Source organism: Ranitomeya variabilis, chromosome 1 (assembly GCF_051348905.1).
Source record: "Ranitomeya variabilis isolate aRanVar5 chromosome 1, aRanVar5.hap1, whole genome shotgun sequence".
In the NCBI taxonomy this organism is placed as follows: domain Eukaryota; kingdom Metazoa; phylum Chordata; class Amphibia; order Anura; family Dendrobatidae; genus Ranitomeya; species Ranitomeya variabilis.
This window is the reverse complement of record NC_135232.1, coordinates 82503988-82522309: the sequence shown is the minus strand read 5'-3', so window position 1 is coordinate 82522309 and position 18322 is coordinate 82503988. Positions and strand designations below refer to the sequence as shown.

The 18322-nt window shown below is 45.8% G+C and overlaps 2 protein-coding genes across 8 annotated transcripts in view; one reads left to right on the top strand and one right to left on the bottom strand.

The window, feature by feature from the left end:
* The window catches only part of CCDC152 (coiled-coil domain containing 152), an 84272-nt gene extending 79766 nt beyond the window's left edge, over positions 1 to 4506 (top strand). For all 7 annotated transcript variants that reach the window (XM_077285612.1, XM_077285596.1, XM_077285572.1 and 4 more), the window contains one exon: positions 3769 to 4506. In XM_077285612.1, coding sequence (XP_077141727.1) covers positions 3769 to 3891 — 123 coding nt within the window. In that variant the 3' untranslated portion in view covers positions 3892 to 4506. The remainder of the gene's footprint in view (positions 1 to 3768) is intronic.
* Positions 4507 to 4955: 449 nt separating this feature from the next.
* SELENOP (selenoprotein P) lies at positions 4956 to 16117 on the bottom strand. Its single transcript, XM_077285552.1, has 5 exons — positions 16026 to 16117; positions 10783 to 10998; positions 9260 to 9472; positions 7689 to 7806; positions 4956 to 6552 (listed from the first exon to the last, which is right to left on the bottom strand). The coding sequence occupies exons 2-5, from the start codon at positions 10983 to 10985 to the stop codon at positions 6238 to 6240; spliced, it is 849 nt and encodes a 282-aa protein (XP_077141667.1). The 5' UTR covers positions 10986 to 10998; positions 16026 to 16117; the 3' UTR covers positions 4956 to 6237.
* Between the last annotated feature and the right edge of the window lie 2205 nt (positions 16118 to 18322).

The window sequence follows — 18322 nt, the reverse complement described above, 5'->3', positions numbered from 1 at the left end:
CGTTATCTCTTATTTTTCATTTATACATTTTTCAGCTGATTCTGAATTGTCACCTGCAAGTGCAGTTACACTTCTCCTTAGTCTCACTGGGGGGCACAGAAACCATGGGATAGTCTGCTGCCATGTGGAGGCTGACACTATTAATACATCTAATTAATTATTGGCTTCTCCCCTGCAGACTGCTGGCATCAGGCTCTTCACATTTTTGTAGTGTCAGTTGGAGGCAAGGTCTATTAGACCAGTCTAAGTTTAGGTGTTATCCATTTTTCTTTTTTGTGTTTCAGATGGATGTCCTAGGGTAACGGGGTGTAATTGTGTACTCTGTTTCGCCACCTTAACGATGGAAAGTACAGGCTATAATAGTTCAGTCCGTATACACGTCAGTATGACCAGACCAAGGTACCTTGACATAGTCAGTAGTCAGGTACTGGGACGGAGGTCCGTAAGCCAAATAGCTCTTGGCATAGTGCATGGAGCAGATGATAAATGGTTCTGGATCTTCAGGACAGGGAAGTATAATCCTGCCGTGAGCCTTTTTCTCCTCCTCCTCCCTCTATTCCTTTTTGGGGTGGTAGATTCCAGAGAGTGCACGGCTCTGGAGAAAAAAAGCAAGTTGTGGGGGCACCCTCCCATGCCATCCACGGTGCGTGCAGCTTTTTGGGAGTGGTCCTGTATGGTGGTGGTGTATGTTTGTCTCAAGCTAGGTGCAATTAACACATATACACCTTGTACATCAAAACTTGGGTATAACCTTGCACTATTCACACACTAGATCACTTTTTATGATCAACTCGTTCACTACTCTCACACTCCAAGCCAATCAGGGTCGCCTGCGGGCCTCACTTGCTGGTCAATCAGCGGGTCCGGTGGTCCCTTCTGACAGCCAATCGGCAGGTTCATTGTGTACACACCCCCAACCAGTCAGCATGGCTTGTGAGCCCCATCCTCTGACCAATTAGAGTGGGCCCTTCCTGCCAGGGGGCCATGCCCCTTTCTCTTCCTGTAGTTTGGGCTCCATTTTCCCTAGATATTCAACCAGGATGGGTCTTCTACCATCGCTCTTCAACTTGCTCTAGCACAACTCGCTAGATCACCGCGATCTTTGACCTTAACGACCCTCGGACCTGGTAGGCGGTTTGTTATTGGTAGAGTCTAGAGTGAGTCAAACCTTCCAGACGAGACCTCACAGCGGCGCTGTTTCCATAACTGATCCTGTAACCCGGATGCAAGGTGGACGGCCTCCCACAGCAGGTAAGGTGGCGCATCGCAGGTGTGATCCTGTTAGCACTCTACCTGCTTCCTGAGTGAGCCAGGACGGGTATTCTTTATAGAGCGCACAGAATGTGTAGCAATCTACTGGAGCGCCAACCCCCTTCATCAGTGCCTCTGAACCCCACAGCAAGGACTTCTTTGGAGGAGAAGGACAAGCGGGCAATCCAGGCTGTACTCAGAGTGAGTCTGACCTCTTAACCAGTGTATTTTCATTTTTAGGTCATACGACACAAGCGAGCCACACATTTGCTTTTACAGATGCAAAGCTTGGCAGGAAGATACTGGAATAAGCAGTTGCTCAGGTGGCAGCTTGAGCAGAAGTGGGGAAATATTTATGGTAACAGTATATATTTTTTCATTCCCACCCCAGGGACAGCTTTGGGACGTCCCTTGGTTTCTGTGTCCCCCAAAGGGACGAACGAGAAAAGTAGATTTGGTACTCGCCATCAGTTTCTCGTAGTCTTTATTGGGGAACACAGCAACCACCCTTGGTTGCCCGGTCGGCGTGCATTTACTTTGTTTTTCTGTCAAGATGTAATTTGATTATCTTACTTCTTTTTTGGGCTTCTCATACTGCTTTCCCACCAAACTGGAGAGCCTGATGCTGCAGGCATGGTATATTCTGCAGGGAATGAGCCAAGTTTCAATCACATGTATTAATAGTGTCAGCCTCCAGGTGGCAACAGACTTTCCCATGGTTTATGTGTCCACCAATGAAGACTACATGAAACAGATTTTACTTTCAGTACCAAAAATCAACTTTTCTCATTAGTCTCATTTGGGGATCTCTCCCAACTGCCTCTCTTACTCTTGGCCGGGTGTATCTGTGCTCTGTATGAGAGAGCCGATACCATACTGACCCAGTAGCTACGCTACAAATAATAATGCTTCTTAAGTGCCTACTTAATATTTAACAATGAGTCCCCCTTTGTACAGTAATAACGGCCCCAGCATTGCTGATGTGAGCAGGGGGTCGTGTGATGACTCTTTTGGTTTCTCCCAATTATCTTCTATTGAGAGAAGTCAAATTTACCTAGTCGACACGTGCAAATAGCAAACGTGGTCACATGACGCCTGATCACACCAGTGTTATTGGGGTCTCATGACAGCAGGTGCAGCCTATCATGACTTGGCAGTCTGTAGTCTGAGTGACTGAAAACATTTACCCCAAGCCTTTAATAACTTTATCATAATAAATTGCCTATTGTGAAATTATTAAATAGAATGCAGCTAGTGGTTACTGTACTGTTACAGACGGACATATTGCTCATGTGAGGATAGCAATCCTCGGAATGACCATCGGCTCTCCTGACCTGAGCATGACGGCTACATAGTAATCCATCACGCTGTCACACTCGGGTCAGGAGAGGTGCCAGTCCAAGGATTGCAATGCTATCCTTGCATGAGCGATATGGCAGTCTGTTAGCACCCTTATGCTAATACTTATCCTTATAGTAATACTGAAATATGAATCTATTATTAACGTATTAATGCTATTAACCTGTATTGTTATGCTTGTTATACTGATACTTATAAAAGACCCAGCTCGCAAGTATGAAAAGCCCCCGACCTCCCCATCTCCAGCCCCCCAGATAGCAATTATTACATGTGATGAAGTGCATAAAATCTCATTACATTAAACAGTATAATAATTAGCTCCCCAGTGCCCTGCCCCCCTTCCCCCACCCAAACACCCACAATACACCTCAACACCCCCATCCTCTCACATTCACCCCCAGTGGCCTGTCCCCCCTCCCCAACAATACCCCCATCATCTCACATTCACCCCACAGTGCCCTGTCACCCTCCAACACCCTTATCCTCCTTAATCACACAACAGTGACCATGACATGCCTAAATTGAATCAATCTAATCAATCCCACCCCCACTTACCGATGAAGTTGGCAGTGAGGCAGGACCAGGAAGTGTCCAGAAAAATGCAAGGTGGGCACTGGGACCCAGAGTGCCTGAGCCAATCAGTTTTTGTTGTGCAGGTGCTGCTGCCTGCCTGCAAGAAGCTCCTCGGGTGAGATAGCATTGCACACTGCATGGACTGAGGCTCTGCAGCCTGCCACTGTGCAGAGTCTGTCAGACAGTGGAGACGGCATTGTGCTGCTCTCTCCCGGACACCTCAGGCACGGGCCTCATGCTAAATGTGGCCGTGGCTCCCTGTGAGCCACTGCATGTGACGAGACAAGGGGCAACGACCCCCTCTGCCTCTCCCACTAGCTACGCCTTAGGGATGACTACTGACGATAAGAATTACCAGAGAATACCCACAAAAAGCTGTATTCATATGTAAGTTGGATGTTCATTAAAAAAATGGTAGCACACCCAGGGTTTGACAAGGTGAAGACGGCAGAGGGCGCTAGTTGAGAAAGGAACTCTATGTTTTGTCTTAAGTTGGTAAAAGCAAAGTCTATTAGCTCAGACATGTTTGTGAATTATTAGTCAATTATTCTAATCTGAATCCTAGATCTGCTTCTTTTCTTACAGAAATTACAGCATTTGCAAGAAGAAAAGAACAAGGAAATTGAAAGTCTCAGAAACACAATTAAAGATTTAGAAAGAAGGCTGAGCGGCGGATCAGACTCCCGGCTAAAGAGGAAACGTTTCTGAAAAACAACAAGTAAATGGATGTTATACCTTGTAGACAAATATTGCAGGATTTTCTATTTGTCCTTAAAGGAGTTGTACACTACTTTGTCATTGATGATCCATCCTTAGGTCACCAATGTCTGATCAGCCGGGGTCCGTCACCCGACACCCCTGCTGATCAGCTGTTATCGGCAGTGGCTGTAAATACTCACTTGCGGAGCTGGTCGTCTTCTGATAGTGGCCTCCACAGGGTCCTACATATTCACCTCCTGTTCAAATCAATAGGAGCTGGATGTGCAGTACTCGTCTGAAGATTGCCATCGCATGACACATGTTATCGTGCAGACACAGCCATAGTCTCTTTTATTGTGACTGCTTTGCTGTTTTTTTTTGTGTCAAATTCATCAGTTTCGCACAATGATTGATACATTTGGTGAATCTTAAGAAATTGCACTTCTGTGCAGAAATGCTACTCCACCTTTTATGTCACAAATTTTTTGAGTAAAAATGCTGTGCAGCAAAAATTTAAACTTTTTTTCACACCAGTAAAACTGGCACAATAGCCGTAATGTCCCCTTCATCCATGACTTAATTCCCAGGACTGGCAAGTCCTATTCCCCATGGCAGACAGTAGATCTTTGGACATACTGAGAAACAGACATCATTGGGAAAGAAGGTTCTCATACTGTGTAAATATAAATGTGCGCCATTGACACCATGGACTGCCACCAAAAATCTCCAGACTGCGGCAATGAAGCCACGCAAAATGTGAATGTCCTCAATAGCCCTGCAGTTTATGAACAGTATCCAAATCATTAGAAAATTGTAGCCATTGCCTAATATATTCTGATGAAAGGCATCAACGTGGAGCTTAATTTTAGGGATTATGGACATGGTGGAGCCATGTGCACGGAGACTGTATGGTAATTATCTTTGGAAATTGCTTACTTTCAGTGGAAAGAAATAGAAAAGTCGGAAACACATCTGGGGACCTCTTTTTTTCAGTTACGGTGGGATATCTCAGGAGTCAGACTGCCAACTATAATACTTTCACAGGCTAAAATACAATAACAAGGATGCCAAAGTGCATTTAATCTTTTATTGCGCTTGTTTTGAGACATCAAACATCTTTTCGACACATACAACATTCCTGCTTGGTAGTATTGCTATAAAGGGTTGGTCAGGTTCACTAGGAGGTACATTTTCCCATTAACCATCATTAATTTACAACATCTGCTATCAAAGCCAATTACTCAACAAATATTTCTGATATCTCAAAAAAGAAGCCTTGGTCGACAATATAGCATCAACCTATCGCAAATAGTATTAGCAATTTTACAGAATGAGCTTAGCAAATGTAGAAATGTTATCTAATGGTCAATGTTTGGTCAGTTAGAAAGATCGATCTACAAACTAAAATGTTTTTTTCCTGCCTAATGTTTACAATTTAGAAAATAATATTAGGACTCAATAAGTTTTCTTTCTTCCCTGGCTCTACATCCTGTCATGGTTGCGGGCATCAGACTGAAGCCCCTATTTTGTAGTTTATGCTTCAGCCTTCATGGATGCAATCACAATTTAAGGACCCGAACAAGAGAGGCTAAATACTTGAGCTGCATTCGAAAGTTCTAGGATGGTAGATGGTACATCTTCAAGGTTGACCTTCTTGATACTCAAGAGTCAGGCAACAAACTGCCATGCAGGCGATTGTCCAACTTTGGAGACACAGGCCAACCATTGAGATCTTCGGAAACAGAAACCTTGACATACTACGTGCATCCCCACTAGATCAGGCTTGGGCAAGCTAGAGATTACCAGTGATGGAGGAACTCTGACATCTAGCAAAGCTTGCTAAATCTTAAGCTCCTTAAGATCTGGAGATCTCCTGGTGTCCCACCACTTTTCTAGGATCCTCCATTTCTGTTGGTTTTGAGGTCACTTTACGGGGTTAACACATTATGTTTGGTCTTATGATTGGGGAATAGCAGCAGGGACATAGTCTACTTTGGCAGCTTACACGTGAACCCTGCACTGCTCCTGTCACTGTCAGTTCCCTGTTTCCTTGGATCATTCTCAGGCAACACGGTGCTCTGTTGCTGAAGGTGGCTTGTCGTCAGGCTGGCCTGCACTTGCTTTCTGTCATGCAGCTGGAGGCAGACGTCACTGTCAGGATTCGGACAGGTCTTCTGTATGCAGCTCCTGTCACCTGCAGGAAGCTGGAAGACCCTCCTTACACTGTCAAGTGACTCCATTATGTGCTGACTGAATGGACAGATGTCTGCAGTGACAACATCAGCTGTTTGAGACCTTTCCTGACTGCTCTTCCCAATCTCAGAGGTACTGCTTTTGTCAGCTCCTGACCTTTTTTCAGAGCTTATTTTCTAGAACTAGATCCTCTGTTTCCCTGTTTGGGAGAACTGCGCTCTCAGGTAGACCCTCTGATCTTCGCTCTGGCTCATTACGTTCTGCTGCCCTATCAAGAGGAGTCTGACAACCCTCTGCCTTGTGGTGGTGGTGGTGGCGGTGGTGATGCTTTTTGTGACCATGGACATTTGGCCTGATAGAATCTTTTCCTGCAATCTCCTTCCCTTGATGATGGCTACCGGAGTGTTTGTGTGGCTCTTCATCGGTCTTTGACTGCATTGGTGTCTCCTCTTCTTTCTTGCACACATCGTTGGGGGTCTAGAATAATGGATATCATAAATACTACAAGTAACACAAGATGCAAAGAAATGCAGCTATTACAGCGGATCTGTCACCAGATTTTGTAACACAAAATGTATACATGCTTAAATAGACGGCATAGGCCTAATGGGGCTGACAAGCCATGTTAGAATGGCTGTATAATTCCTGACAGTAAAATGAGCTAAGTAGTGAGAGTACTCATGTGTCTAAGTGTATTCAGTCTCCTACCACCCAGCCTGACTGACAGCAGCAGCTGGTACTGAGCAGTGTTAGATATTAGCAGGGAGGAGGAACACTGAGGAGTGCTCTGTACATACAGTGGTGTGGCTCCCACTTTTTCGGCTGTACATCTTGTCTATATAGCTTTCCATGAGCAGGCACAAAACAGTCAGGCCCGGGTCCTGCTCTGACCCATCTATTGAGGCCTGCTGGCAGTGGTGAAATACTAGAGTTAGGACCATCCCGATTGGGTCATCTTGTCGTGGTGGGATGGCTTTTATGCTTTTTTGAAATAGTGTCAGCCAAGCACCCTGTGTTACTTACATGTACTATTACCAGTTACTTACTTCCTCTGCAGGGTATTTTCTCATTGTTTTTATACTTATATCATTTGTACTGTATCACTAGCAACATATTGATTGAAATCCCTGCTTATTCTGGAATTAGCACACCACTTCAAAAAAACATCTCAATAAATGAAAGCCTGTCCTGTAGAGCCGTCAATCGCTTATTAGGACCGCCCACTGGACTCCTAAGCTACGAATAAGCAGATGATCAATCAAGTTGGCTTGTTATACTGAATCTTTTCACACAAAACTACGGTATTTATCAATCAGCTTAGCTTTTCCTGCTCTACAACATGATGCTCTCAGATCGGCCTCATATAGAACATGACAAGTGCCCTTTAACAACTTGCTCTTGTGCTTGCTTACCCCATGGAAGTGCTGTCACTGCATCGTCATATGGACCTTATGGCTCAATCTTTATCCGCCGGTCTGCACCCCAACAAGTACGGATAGCAGCATCTAAGCATATAGCGCAAGCGCTCATTCATCTACACAACTTCCTATCCCCGCTTTGTGCCGCCAGCGAAAATAGTAAACTTTAGAATACACTTTCCCCCAGGAAATTACCTCATGTTTGCATTCCCCACAAGTCGTGCCACAGTACACCTGCTTTATTGCGTCTTCTACATAATTAAATTGCAGGAACGAAAAAGGAAGAGTCAAATGTTTCACCAATCGTCCACACCTGAAAAAGAAATGAGGCATGAAGCGGTGGTGCGCAACGTGGACCCCGCCATACTACTCTGTTCAGCTCCCAGACAAGAGGACGCACACATGCTATCCTCGGAGGACAATGTGTGGTTGGCACTATGATGAAGGGGAAGGCTTGACTGGTACCATTTTCAGCAGCATTGTTGGGCTAAAGCTAGTTTGGGATCCCCTAATACGGGGTCAACAGTTTTTCAATATCTGGAAGTCCAACCTTAAGAGCCCTCCCTTGCGGATATCTATGGCTCATCCTACATATATGTAATAGATGTCTCAGATAAGGATACTCCCTAAAGGGTGTTTCCAGCTTAAACAAGTGATCACGTAACCACTGAATAAGCGATTGGTAGAAGAAGGGATTTTTGTCTCCTGGTCTTCACTGGCCACCAAAATGCAGGCAGGGCGAGAAGAATTGTATGTAAGGTTACATGTTCCCTTACCGTGCCATTTATGTCTATAAACACTGATACCCAAAGATGGAGTGCTACGCTGCCTTCAGCTTTCATTGTCAGTGTTGTAGACTTTAATATAGCAGCATGTGGCTCCATTTAACACTTCAAAGCATTGAGACAACCATGAATCCTATTCTGGGGCCGGTTTGTGACTGTATTGTTGGCAGTGATCACTTGTTGAACTACTATTCTTATCAGAACTTGATAGCAACATCATTGGATGAAATCTACTGATGCTGGAAGTGTGAGGGAGGATTCAGCTCTGAAGATCATTGTTGGGGTACTTTAGCTGTATTTATATGAAGCCCTTTGGACCTCTTTTCTGAACTTTGCCTTGCTCCGATCTCATTGCTGTCCTTGCGGTTATAAGTCTGCCCAGTTAAAGTAATAAATTAGATCCATATGCCCCCATTCACAAGATAAAAGACCAATTTGGCCTTTGATCAGTAGAGTAAATGGGTTTCTGTCTTTTTGGTAATATGGAATAAGAACCTGTTTTTCACATTCACGTATGATTACATTTAATGGTACAAAATATGTTCTGACTACTCTACAAGCATGTGCGCTGGGTTCTCAGAACGTTGGCCCAACGTTATTCTAATGTCTATAGTAGACTTTTCAGGACAAACAGACCAGGAGACATGAAAATATGAGAATACAACACAAAAAAAACACCACGATGTGTCACGATATATGAATCCGAGCAAGAACTCCTGCAGACATCCATGAAAATTGCTTTCAGAATGGACTGCAACGCATGGACTGGTCTCCTGACCCAAAAACGACAGCTTCATTGGCATATATGAAGCTATCGAGTTCTGGTCGGGAGACCAGCAGACAGTCAAAGCTTTGAGATCTGTGATGACAAGTTTTACAGATGTCTGCAGGGGCCTTTAGGTAAAAAATACACAGTAAAATGAAAAACTGTACAAAGATGGAGGACTGGAGAAGACATTGTATAGTAGATAGATGGCAAACCTGTCATAAACGAAAACATCATTTTTTATCCCTTTCAGCAGGCTCCAGATGTCCGCCTGGCCCTCCTCTTGTTGATACACAGGAATGTATTCGGAGACCCGGATTTTCAGCTCATTGTATTTAGCCCGGGAATCTTCCTCTTGCTGATTGACCACAATGAAGGACACGTTCATGTAGTTATCATTCTCTAGTTTCACCCGCAGTTCATCCAAACTAAGACAGTAATAAATAAAACTCAGACTTGTACATGGAGCTTATTGTGTACTTTACATAAATTAAAGGTTCTCTTGCTTAAAAGGCTTCAGGTTTTTTTTCCGGCCATATAAAAAATGTTGTATAATATAATGTAACTTTCTATCAAACTATAGGGGGAACTTACTGAGAATGGCATGTAGTACGCCAGATGTAAACAGTGTTGTACTCGAATAAGGGTAACGATCAGGGTCGGACTGGCCCACCTGAGAACCGGAGTATTCTCCGGTGGGCCCCGGCACTGACATCTGCTGGTATACAGTGTTGGAATCTGCCTAGGGCCCATGCTGCCCCACGGGCCCCCGGCCAGTGGCGTGTCGCTAACAGGGGCACACCATGTAGCCAGGGTTGGACTGGCCCACCGGAGAACCGGAGGATTCTCTGTGCAGACATTTTCAGCAACATGTAGATGAGACTTGTTGAAATGTAAAAAGGTGGCCTCTGACTAATCTCTTCTTGTAGCCATGATATGTAAAAAATATTTACAGTCACCAAAAATAATCAAAGATCTTAATATTTGTGAGGGACTGAAAAACAAGGCAGATTAGATGTGGTTAAAGAGAACTCGGCAGTGGATCCATGTTACCGGAACCACGGGCAGCATAAATCAGACGGTGTCTCTGCCATTTCAGTCATGATGTTCTCTGGAACGTCGCGTCGATTCAGAGAAAGCATATTTTTTACAGCCAACAGGGATCTTGCGACTAGAATGATAATCCAAGAGGCCGATTACAGGTGGCTCCTCTCCACCCTGCTTCCCTTGACTGATAGAGTTCTTCCTATGTGTGTGTATAGGGAGAGACCCGTCAGTCAAGGGGAGCGTGGTGGGGAGAAGCCGCTGAAGACTTGACTCTTGGACTAGTCATCTGACATGGTCCCTGGCCGGCTATGTAAGTATGTGTTCTCTGGATAACTGTAGTTTTATGGAGTACAACATACATGGCTGGCTCATGCTGCCAGAGGTTCAGACAGAATAAGTCCGCTGTCTGGTTCCCTGTAACACAAAGAAATGATAAAAACCATGAGATGGATGATTGGATGGATGGATGGATGAATAGATGGAGGGATGGATGGATGATTGGATAGATGGGTAGTTTGATTAGATAGAGAAATGGATGGATGGGTAGTTTGAATAGATGGAGGGATGGATATATGGATGATTGGATGGAGTGATGGATGATTGGATGGATATATGGATGATTGGATGGAGGGATGGATGTATAGAATGTCGGTTGATGTGAATATTAATAAAAGGGCAAGCGTGATCTTACCTGGAAGCCTGCAGGAGGCACAAGAATCAGCTTGCCGACAGGATTGCCACAACCGTGACCGTTCCATCTGCATCTTGCATGGGATTCTGGGTTCCAATCTTCCAGTCCGGTGGCTTTTTGCACAGCGTGCGGTGACCCTGGCTCTCTGCCCCTCCCCAGGGGAGAAGACAGAGAGCCAGGGCAAGAGCAAATCCCTTCCACATGGTTGGGCTTCACCTGCAAAACAGAAACATGGTTATATTTGCCAAGTGGCTACTAGTCTGTCCTGTATAAGGCCATATTAAGAGGCATTAGATTTGGTGGATAATATATCTTTACACGACTCGTACAGAGCGAGGCAGCGAGTTAATAGAAAATGCTCGCTGTCCTGACGGGTCTGCGAGAGCAAATACACATAAGTCCTACTGACAGGAGGGAACAGCGTCGGCCAGCTGTAGTGTGATAGTTCCAGGAGTAATAACAGAGGAATAGGCACAGTCCAGAGTTGTGAAAGGTCCTGTTAGGCAGTGAGACCCCTCCTGGCCCTGTATCTGTACATAACGAGGCAAATGTCTAGAAAAACAATACAGGGGATCAGCCCTGGAATAACAGTCCAGGATAATGTCTGCTGTCAGTGATCACAGGTAATTCTGGGATTACTGCCATGCTCTCCTGTTCCAGGTGCCCATAAGGTAACAGCGTCCTGTTTTTCCGGATGAGCTTTCTTTACACAATTACACATTCAGAAATGTGATCCGATAATATAAGGTGCGGCTTGTTCCATTGTGCCGCCTCCTGATCCAACATACAGGACCCCTCCAGCGTTCTCAGATTTATACAACCTTGCTCTGGTTTTGCCCACAAAGATTAGAATTGTAGGGTTTTCCCCAGGACTGCATTCCTATTTAGAGTGAAACCACTTATTTTATTTAGTAACTGTTTATTAACTATTTATTTTATTTTTTTTTTTTTTTCATAACTAAATACTGCACATCAAACTAAGAAACTTTGTAATATATCTTATCAGAGACATTTGCTTCTTTCTCCTTCCAGTGATGTGTCACTTACTTGGCTGCTTGCTGGAGCTTTGATAACATCACTGCTTTACTAGAGGACTAGTAAACCTGCTGCCATGTAGTCCTCTATATTCATGAGCTCTGTATAACCCCGCCCCCACAACTGATTGGCAGCTTTCCTCTTATGCACAATGTACATAGAAAGCAGCCAATCAGTGGTGTGGGCGGGGTTATACAGAGCTCAGCATTTAGAGAACTGCTAGATCTGCAGCAGAGAAAACAATGATTTTATCAAAACTACAGTAAGCAGCCCAATAAGTGACACATGACTTGAATCAGGGTCTATGGCCCTACATTATAATGCTCTCAGATGGGGTAGCAAAAACCTATGGACAGATTCTCTTTAAGCGTAGATTTCTAGGTAGAAATGAAGCACTCCCTGAGTCAGAAATCCTGAGTGACAATTACTTATGGCTCCCACTAAACTAGCGATTACGGGTTGTTATCAGCTTTCCAAAGACCCTGAAAGACATATTCATCTGAATTGTAAAGGAGTGTAACTGTGTATAAGAAGGCAGATAAAATATATAGGGAATGCGGGTGCGCTGCGCTGCCAGTTAGTGGTAAAGAAGGATATATAGGGGATGCGGGTGTGCTGCGCTGCCGGTCAGTGGTAAAGAAGGATATATAGGGAATGCGGGTGCGCTGCGCTGCCGGTCAGTGGTAAAGAAGGATATATAGGGAATGCGGGTGCGCTGCGCTGCCGGTCAGTGGTAAAGAAGGATATATAGGGAATGCGGGTGCGCTGCGCTGCCGGTCAGTGGTAAAGAAGGATATATAGGGAATGCGGGTGCGCTGTGCTGCCAGTCAGTGGTAAAGAAGGATATATAGGGAATGCGGGTGCGCTGCGCTGCCGGTCAGTGGTAAAGAAGGATATATAGGGAATGCGGGTGCGCTGCGCTGCCGGTCAGTGGTAAAGAAGGATATATAGGGAATGCGGGTGTGCTGCGCTGCCGGTCAGTGGTAAAGAAGGATATATAGGGAATGCGGGTGCGCTGCGCTGCCGGTCAGTGGTAAAGAAGGATATATAGGGAATGCGGGTGCGCTGTGCTGCTGGTCAGTGGTAAAGAAGGATATATAGGGAATGCGGGTGCGCTGCGCTGCCGGTCAGTGGTAAAGAAGGATATATAGGGAATGCGGGTGCGCTGCGCTGCCGGTCAGTGGTAAAGAAGGATATATAGGGAATGCGGGTGCGCTGTGCTGCCAGTCAGTGGTAAAGAAGGATATATAGGGAATGCGGGTGCGCTGCGCTGCCGGTCAGTGGTAAAGAAGGATATATAGGGAATGCGGGTGCGCTGCGCTGCCGGTCAGTGGTAAAGAAGGATATATAGGGAATGCGGGTGTGCTGCGCTGCCGGTCAGTGGTAATGAAGGATATATAGGGAATGCGGGTGTGCTGCGCTGCCGGTCAGTGGTAAAGAAGGATATATAGGGAGTGCGGGTGCGCTGCGCTGCCGGTCAGTGGAAATGAAGGATATATAGGGAATGCGGGTGTGCTGCGCTGCCGGTCAGTGGTAAAGAAGGATATATAGGGAATGCGGGTGCGCTGCGCTGCCGGTCAGTGGTAAAGAAGGATATATAGGGAATGCGGGTGCGCTGCGCTGCCGGTCAGTGGTAAAGAAGGATATATAGGGAATGCGGGTGCGCTGCGCTGCCGGTCAGTGGTAAAGAATGATATATAGGGAATGCGGGTGCGCTGTGCTGCCGGTCAGTGGTAAAGAAGGATATATAGGGAATGCGGGTGCGCTGCGCTGCCGGTCAGTGGTAAAGAAGGATATATAGGGAATGCGGGTGTGCTGCGCTGTCGGTCAGTGGTAAAGAAGGATATATAGGGAATGCGGGTGTGCTGCGCTGCCGGTCAGTGGTAAAGAAGGATATATAGGGAATGCGGGTGCGCTGCGCTGCCGGTCAGTGGTAAAGAAGGATATATAGGGAATGCGGGTGCGCTGTGCTGCTGGTCAGTGGTAAAGAAGGATATATAGGGAATGCGGGTGCGCTGCGCTGCCGGTCAGTGGTAAAGAAGGATATATAGGGAATGCGGGTGCGCTGCGCTGCCGGTCAGTGGTAAAGAAGGATATATAGGGAATGCGGGTGCGCTGCGCTGCCGGTCAGTGGTAAAGAAGGATATATAGGGAATGCGGGTGCGCTGTGCTGCCAGTCAGTGGTAAAGAAGGATATATAGGGAATGCTGGTGCGCTGCGCTGCCGGTCAGTGGTAAAGAAGGATATATAGGGAATGCGGGTGCGCTGCGCTGCCGGTCAGTGGTAAAGAAGGATATATAGGGAATGCGGGTGTGCTGCGCTGCCGGTCAATGGTAATGAAGGATATATAGGGAATGCGGGTGTGCTGCGCTGCCGGTCAGTGGTAAAGAAGGATATATAGGGAGTGCGGGTGCGCTGCGCTGCCGGTCAGTGGAAATGAAGGATATATAGGGAATGCGGGTGTGCTGCGCTGCCGGTCAGTGGTAAAGAAGGATATATAGGGAATGCAGGTGCGCTGTGCTGCCAGTCAGTGGTAAAGAAGGATATATAGGGAATGCTGGTGCGCTGCGCTGCTGGTCAGTGGTAAAGAAGGATATATAGGGAATGCGGGTGCGCTGCGCTGCCGGTCAGTGGTAAAGAAGGATATATAGGGAATGCGGGTGTGCTGCGCTGCCGGTCAGTGGCAATGAAGGATATATAGGGAATGCGGGTGTGCTGCGCTGCCGGTCAGTGGTAAAGAAGGATATATAGGGAGTGCGGCTGCGCTGCGCTGCTGGTCAGTGGTAAAGAAGGATATATAGGGAATGCGGGTGCGCTGCGCTGCCGGTCAGTGGTAAAGAAGGATATATAGGGAGTGCGGCTGCGCTGCGCTGCCGGTCAGTGGAAATGAAGGATATATAGGGAATGCGGGTGTGCTGCGCTGCCGGTCAGTGGAAATGAAGGATATATAGGGAATGCGGGTGTGCTGCGCTGCTGGTCAGTGGTAAAGAAGGATATATAGGGAATGCGGGTGTGCTGCGCTGCCGGTCAGTGGTAAAGAAGGATATCCAGAGAGTCCAGAGTATTGCAGAATAATTGTGTTTATTGCTCAACGTGTTTCAAAGTCTCTATAATCATTGTCAGCGCTTTCTCCTGATGAAGAAGTTATAGATACTTTGAAATGTGTTGAGAATAATACCCCAATTATTCTACAACACCCTGGACTCTCTGGATATCCTTACTTACTGCCCACCAGACGCGCAGCACACCATTTCCTATATCTGAACACCCTGAAATGACAGAATCACTGGTGTTTTTTTTTCTTGGTTTATCAGGCCTCCCAAAAAGAGATCAGAAATTCATATGGACCAAAATGGTAATGATAAAAACAGATGCAAAAAACCCCCAAAACAAACCCTGATATAATGTTATTGATTGAAAACTAAAACAGTTCTTGGAAGGCAAAGAGGAAAAAATCGAAAGTAAAGAGGGGGCGATAAAGGGCCCCACATAAATGTGGAGCCGTCCCTCCTGGTTACAAGGGAGGAAGAACACAGCAGCCATGTATGAAGAGGTGAAGAGACGGAGGCTCCTTTTGCCTTTGTTAGAATCTGGACTTGCTGTAAAGTTTTTATGATAAAGGACAAAATAAAAGTTTAATTACATTTATTTTGGCTTGTGCAGTCCCGCAGCTATATCCTCTGTTCTGTGGAAAAATCGCGTTTGATGACAATAATTTATATTTCCCAGTAATAAGGAACAATCATCGTGTTGCCTGCTATATACTTGTAGCAGAACTTGCCAGATGTAGCAAAAGTTGATTTAAAGGTGTCAAATTTGCCATATGCAACATATGTTTGTCGGCAACTTTTTGAAGAATTGTAATAGAGCAAATAGTTGAAAAACAAAGAGAATTAGACATTTGATACAACTCATCATTAGTTATTATCACAACACACAAACACTGCAGCCCCCAAAGAGTTGGATTCTGTAAATCTATTTCTTTTTTTTTTTACCCCAAAACCTTTTGAAATCGGTGCTCAGCGGCGTAGCCGAGCTGACGGATGACATACACCGCAGTACATATCATGTATTCTTGTATTGTTCAAGATTATTGTACTTGTTTTTATTATGTATACCCCTTCTCACATGTAAAGCGCCATGGAATAAATGGTGCTATAATAATAAATAATAATAATAATAAATATTATTGTATTGTGATCTCTTACTCTGCCCCTGGTCCTGCGCAGGCTGCTCTGCACTCAGGACCCCAGTCCCAGCCCTATATATACTCAGCTTGTTTACAAAGTGCACACAGGACCAAGAGTCCAGGACGATAAAAGGGAGGCGCCAGGAAATAGACATGACTCCAAAAGCACAAAAAAAAGAAAAGAAAAAGCAAAATCTGGGTACATACAACATAGGCAGAAATCCCTGAAATAATAGGAGGGCACCTACAACTTCTCGACTCCTAAAAAACAAAGTAAGCGCTAGTACATCACCCCCTACACCCCTCTGTAAGGGAATGGTTTGCTCCATCCTGGGTTGGGGAGCGTCCTGACCTCACATTCCTCTCTTGTGTCCAAGTTTTCGAGGAAGAAGAGATTGAAAAGTGCTCAGTTAGCTATTTGTTTTGCAATGTTGTAGAAAACTATCTTCTGCTGTTTTTTAAACCAAGGCTTGACAATATGGCCACCATTACGCCTCCCGTAGTGGTTGTCACCCAGCTTTCCTACAGTACTGATAGGCAAAGCAGACATGTGTTCAAGAGATGTGGATCATAGATACATTACAGAGAGAAAAGTAAAGGATAAATGTCGACATTCCTCCTGCAGGAGGTTTTATCACGTCTCGTTCTACGATCAGCCCATAGACATGACTATGGAGCTGGTCCCTGCACAGACACAGCAGCCTCCACTCTTCAGGGAAGGATTTCTGGGAGATCTTAGAGGGCGTCTGTTAACAGGTACAAGATGTAACAGCGCAGACAATGAGGAGCCAGTGGTACTTAACAAACAACTATTTATTTGGCTAACACGAATATATACTGTCAGGGCCGGACTGGCCATCTGGCAATTCCGGCAAATGCCGGTAGGGCCTGTCTGGTCATGGGCTGCCTTGTCTGCTACGTTGTTAGCAGAATCGGTGTTCTCTAGACACCCATACTGTTAAGAGTTGTAATGGAGCACAAAGTTGCTGACTCCATCACTTAAGCCAGCAGGCCAAGGGTATCATTAGAAATACTGGTCTTGTAGAAAATCTTCCTTTCCTCCATCCAGGGTAATATTATTTATATATCCCATCTGGCGCTTGGGCACGTGGACAACTTGGGCCTGTGTGATTTCAAATGCCAGGACTGAATTTCAGTTACAGTCCGTACCTGTATACTGTATATATGTAGGCGCAGGGTCAAGGGTTACCATGAACAATGACAATACAGTAAATTATGGCACAATCAGAACCCGGTAATGCAGTTAAACACGATATCAAGACTGTTAGATACACACTGTCCTCTATATTTACAGTTAAAGGACTGTCACTAATGCCTTGTCTGAACATCCTCAGAACAGACGTCACTCTCACTACGGGGACCATCGCCATCTTCCTTTCTCCAGGCGGCAAAAACCGTCACACAGGCCCTAACAGGAATCGATGATACTGCCCACTAGGTCGCAAGTCCCAGTTTGGTCCTAACAGGAATCGACGATACTACCTGCTAGATCACAAGTCCCAGATTGGCCCTAACAGGAATCGACGATACTACCTGCTAGGTCACAAGTCTCAGCTTGGCCCTAATGGGAGTTGACAATACTGCCCACTAGGTCGCAAGTCCCAGATTGGCCCTAACAGGAATCGACAATACTACCTGCTAGGTCACAAGTCCCAGATTGGCACTAACGGGAGTTGACAATACTGCCCACTAGGTCGCAAGTCCCAGATTGGCCCTAACAGGAATCGACGATACTACCTGCTAGGTCACAAGTCCCAGATTGGCCCTAATGGGAGTTGACAATACTGCCCGCTAGGTCGCAAGTCTCAGATTGGTCCTAACAGGAATCAACTATACTGCCCGCTAGGTCACAAGTCTCAGATTGGCACTAATGGGAGTTGACAATACTGCCCGCTAGGTCGCAAGTCTCTGATTGGCCCTAACAGGAATCAATGATACTACACGCTAAGTCACAATTCCCAGATTGGCCCTAACAGGAATCAACGATACTACCCGCTAAGTCACAAGTCCCAGATTGGTGAGTTACTTGGCATATGGTACGCTAAACACACTGGACGTCTTCAGTCCCCGAAGCATGGCCTCGGTCCCCACTCTGTATCATACGTCTACGCAGGAAGTAGCAGTTCACACAAACATCTCTCTGCGGTGGCCTGGTCCCCTCTCTCGGATCTGACCCTGTTCACTCGATTTAGCTCTCCCAACTCCAGTCTCTCATCTCCGAAGTCTTTACTTGAATCATCCTTCTGGTTTGTTCTCTCCATTATTCTCTCTTGTCTGGTCTCTAGCAACGGTGGC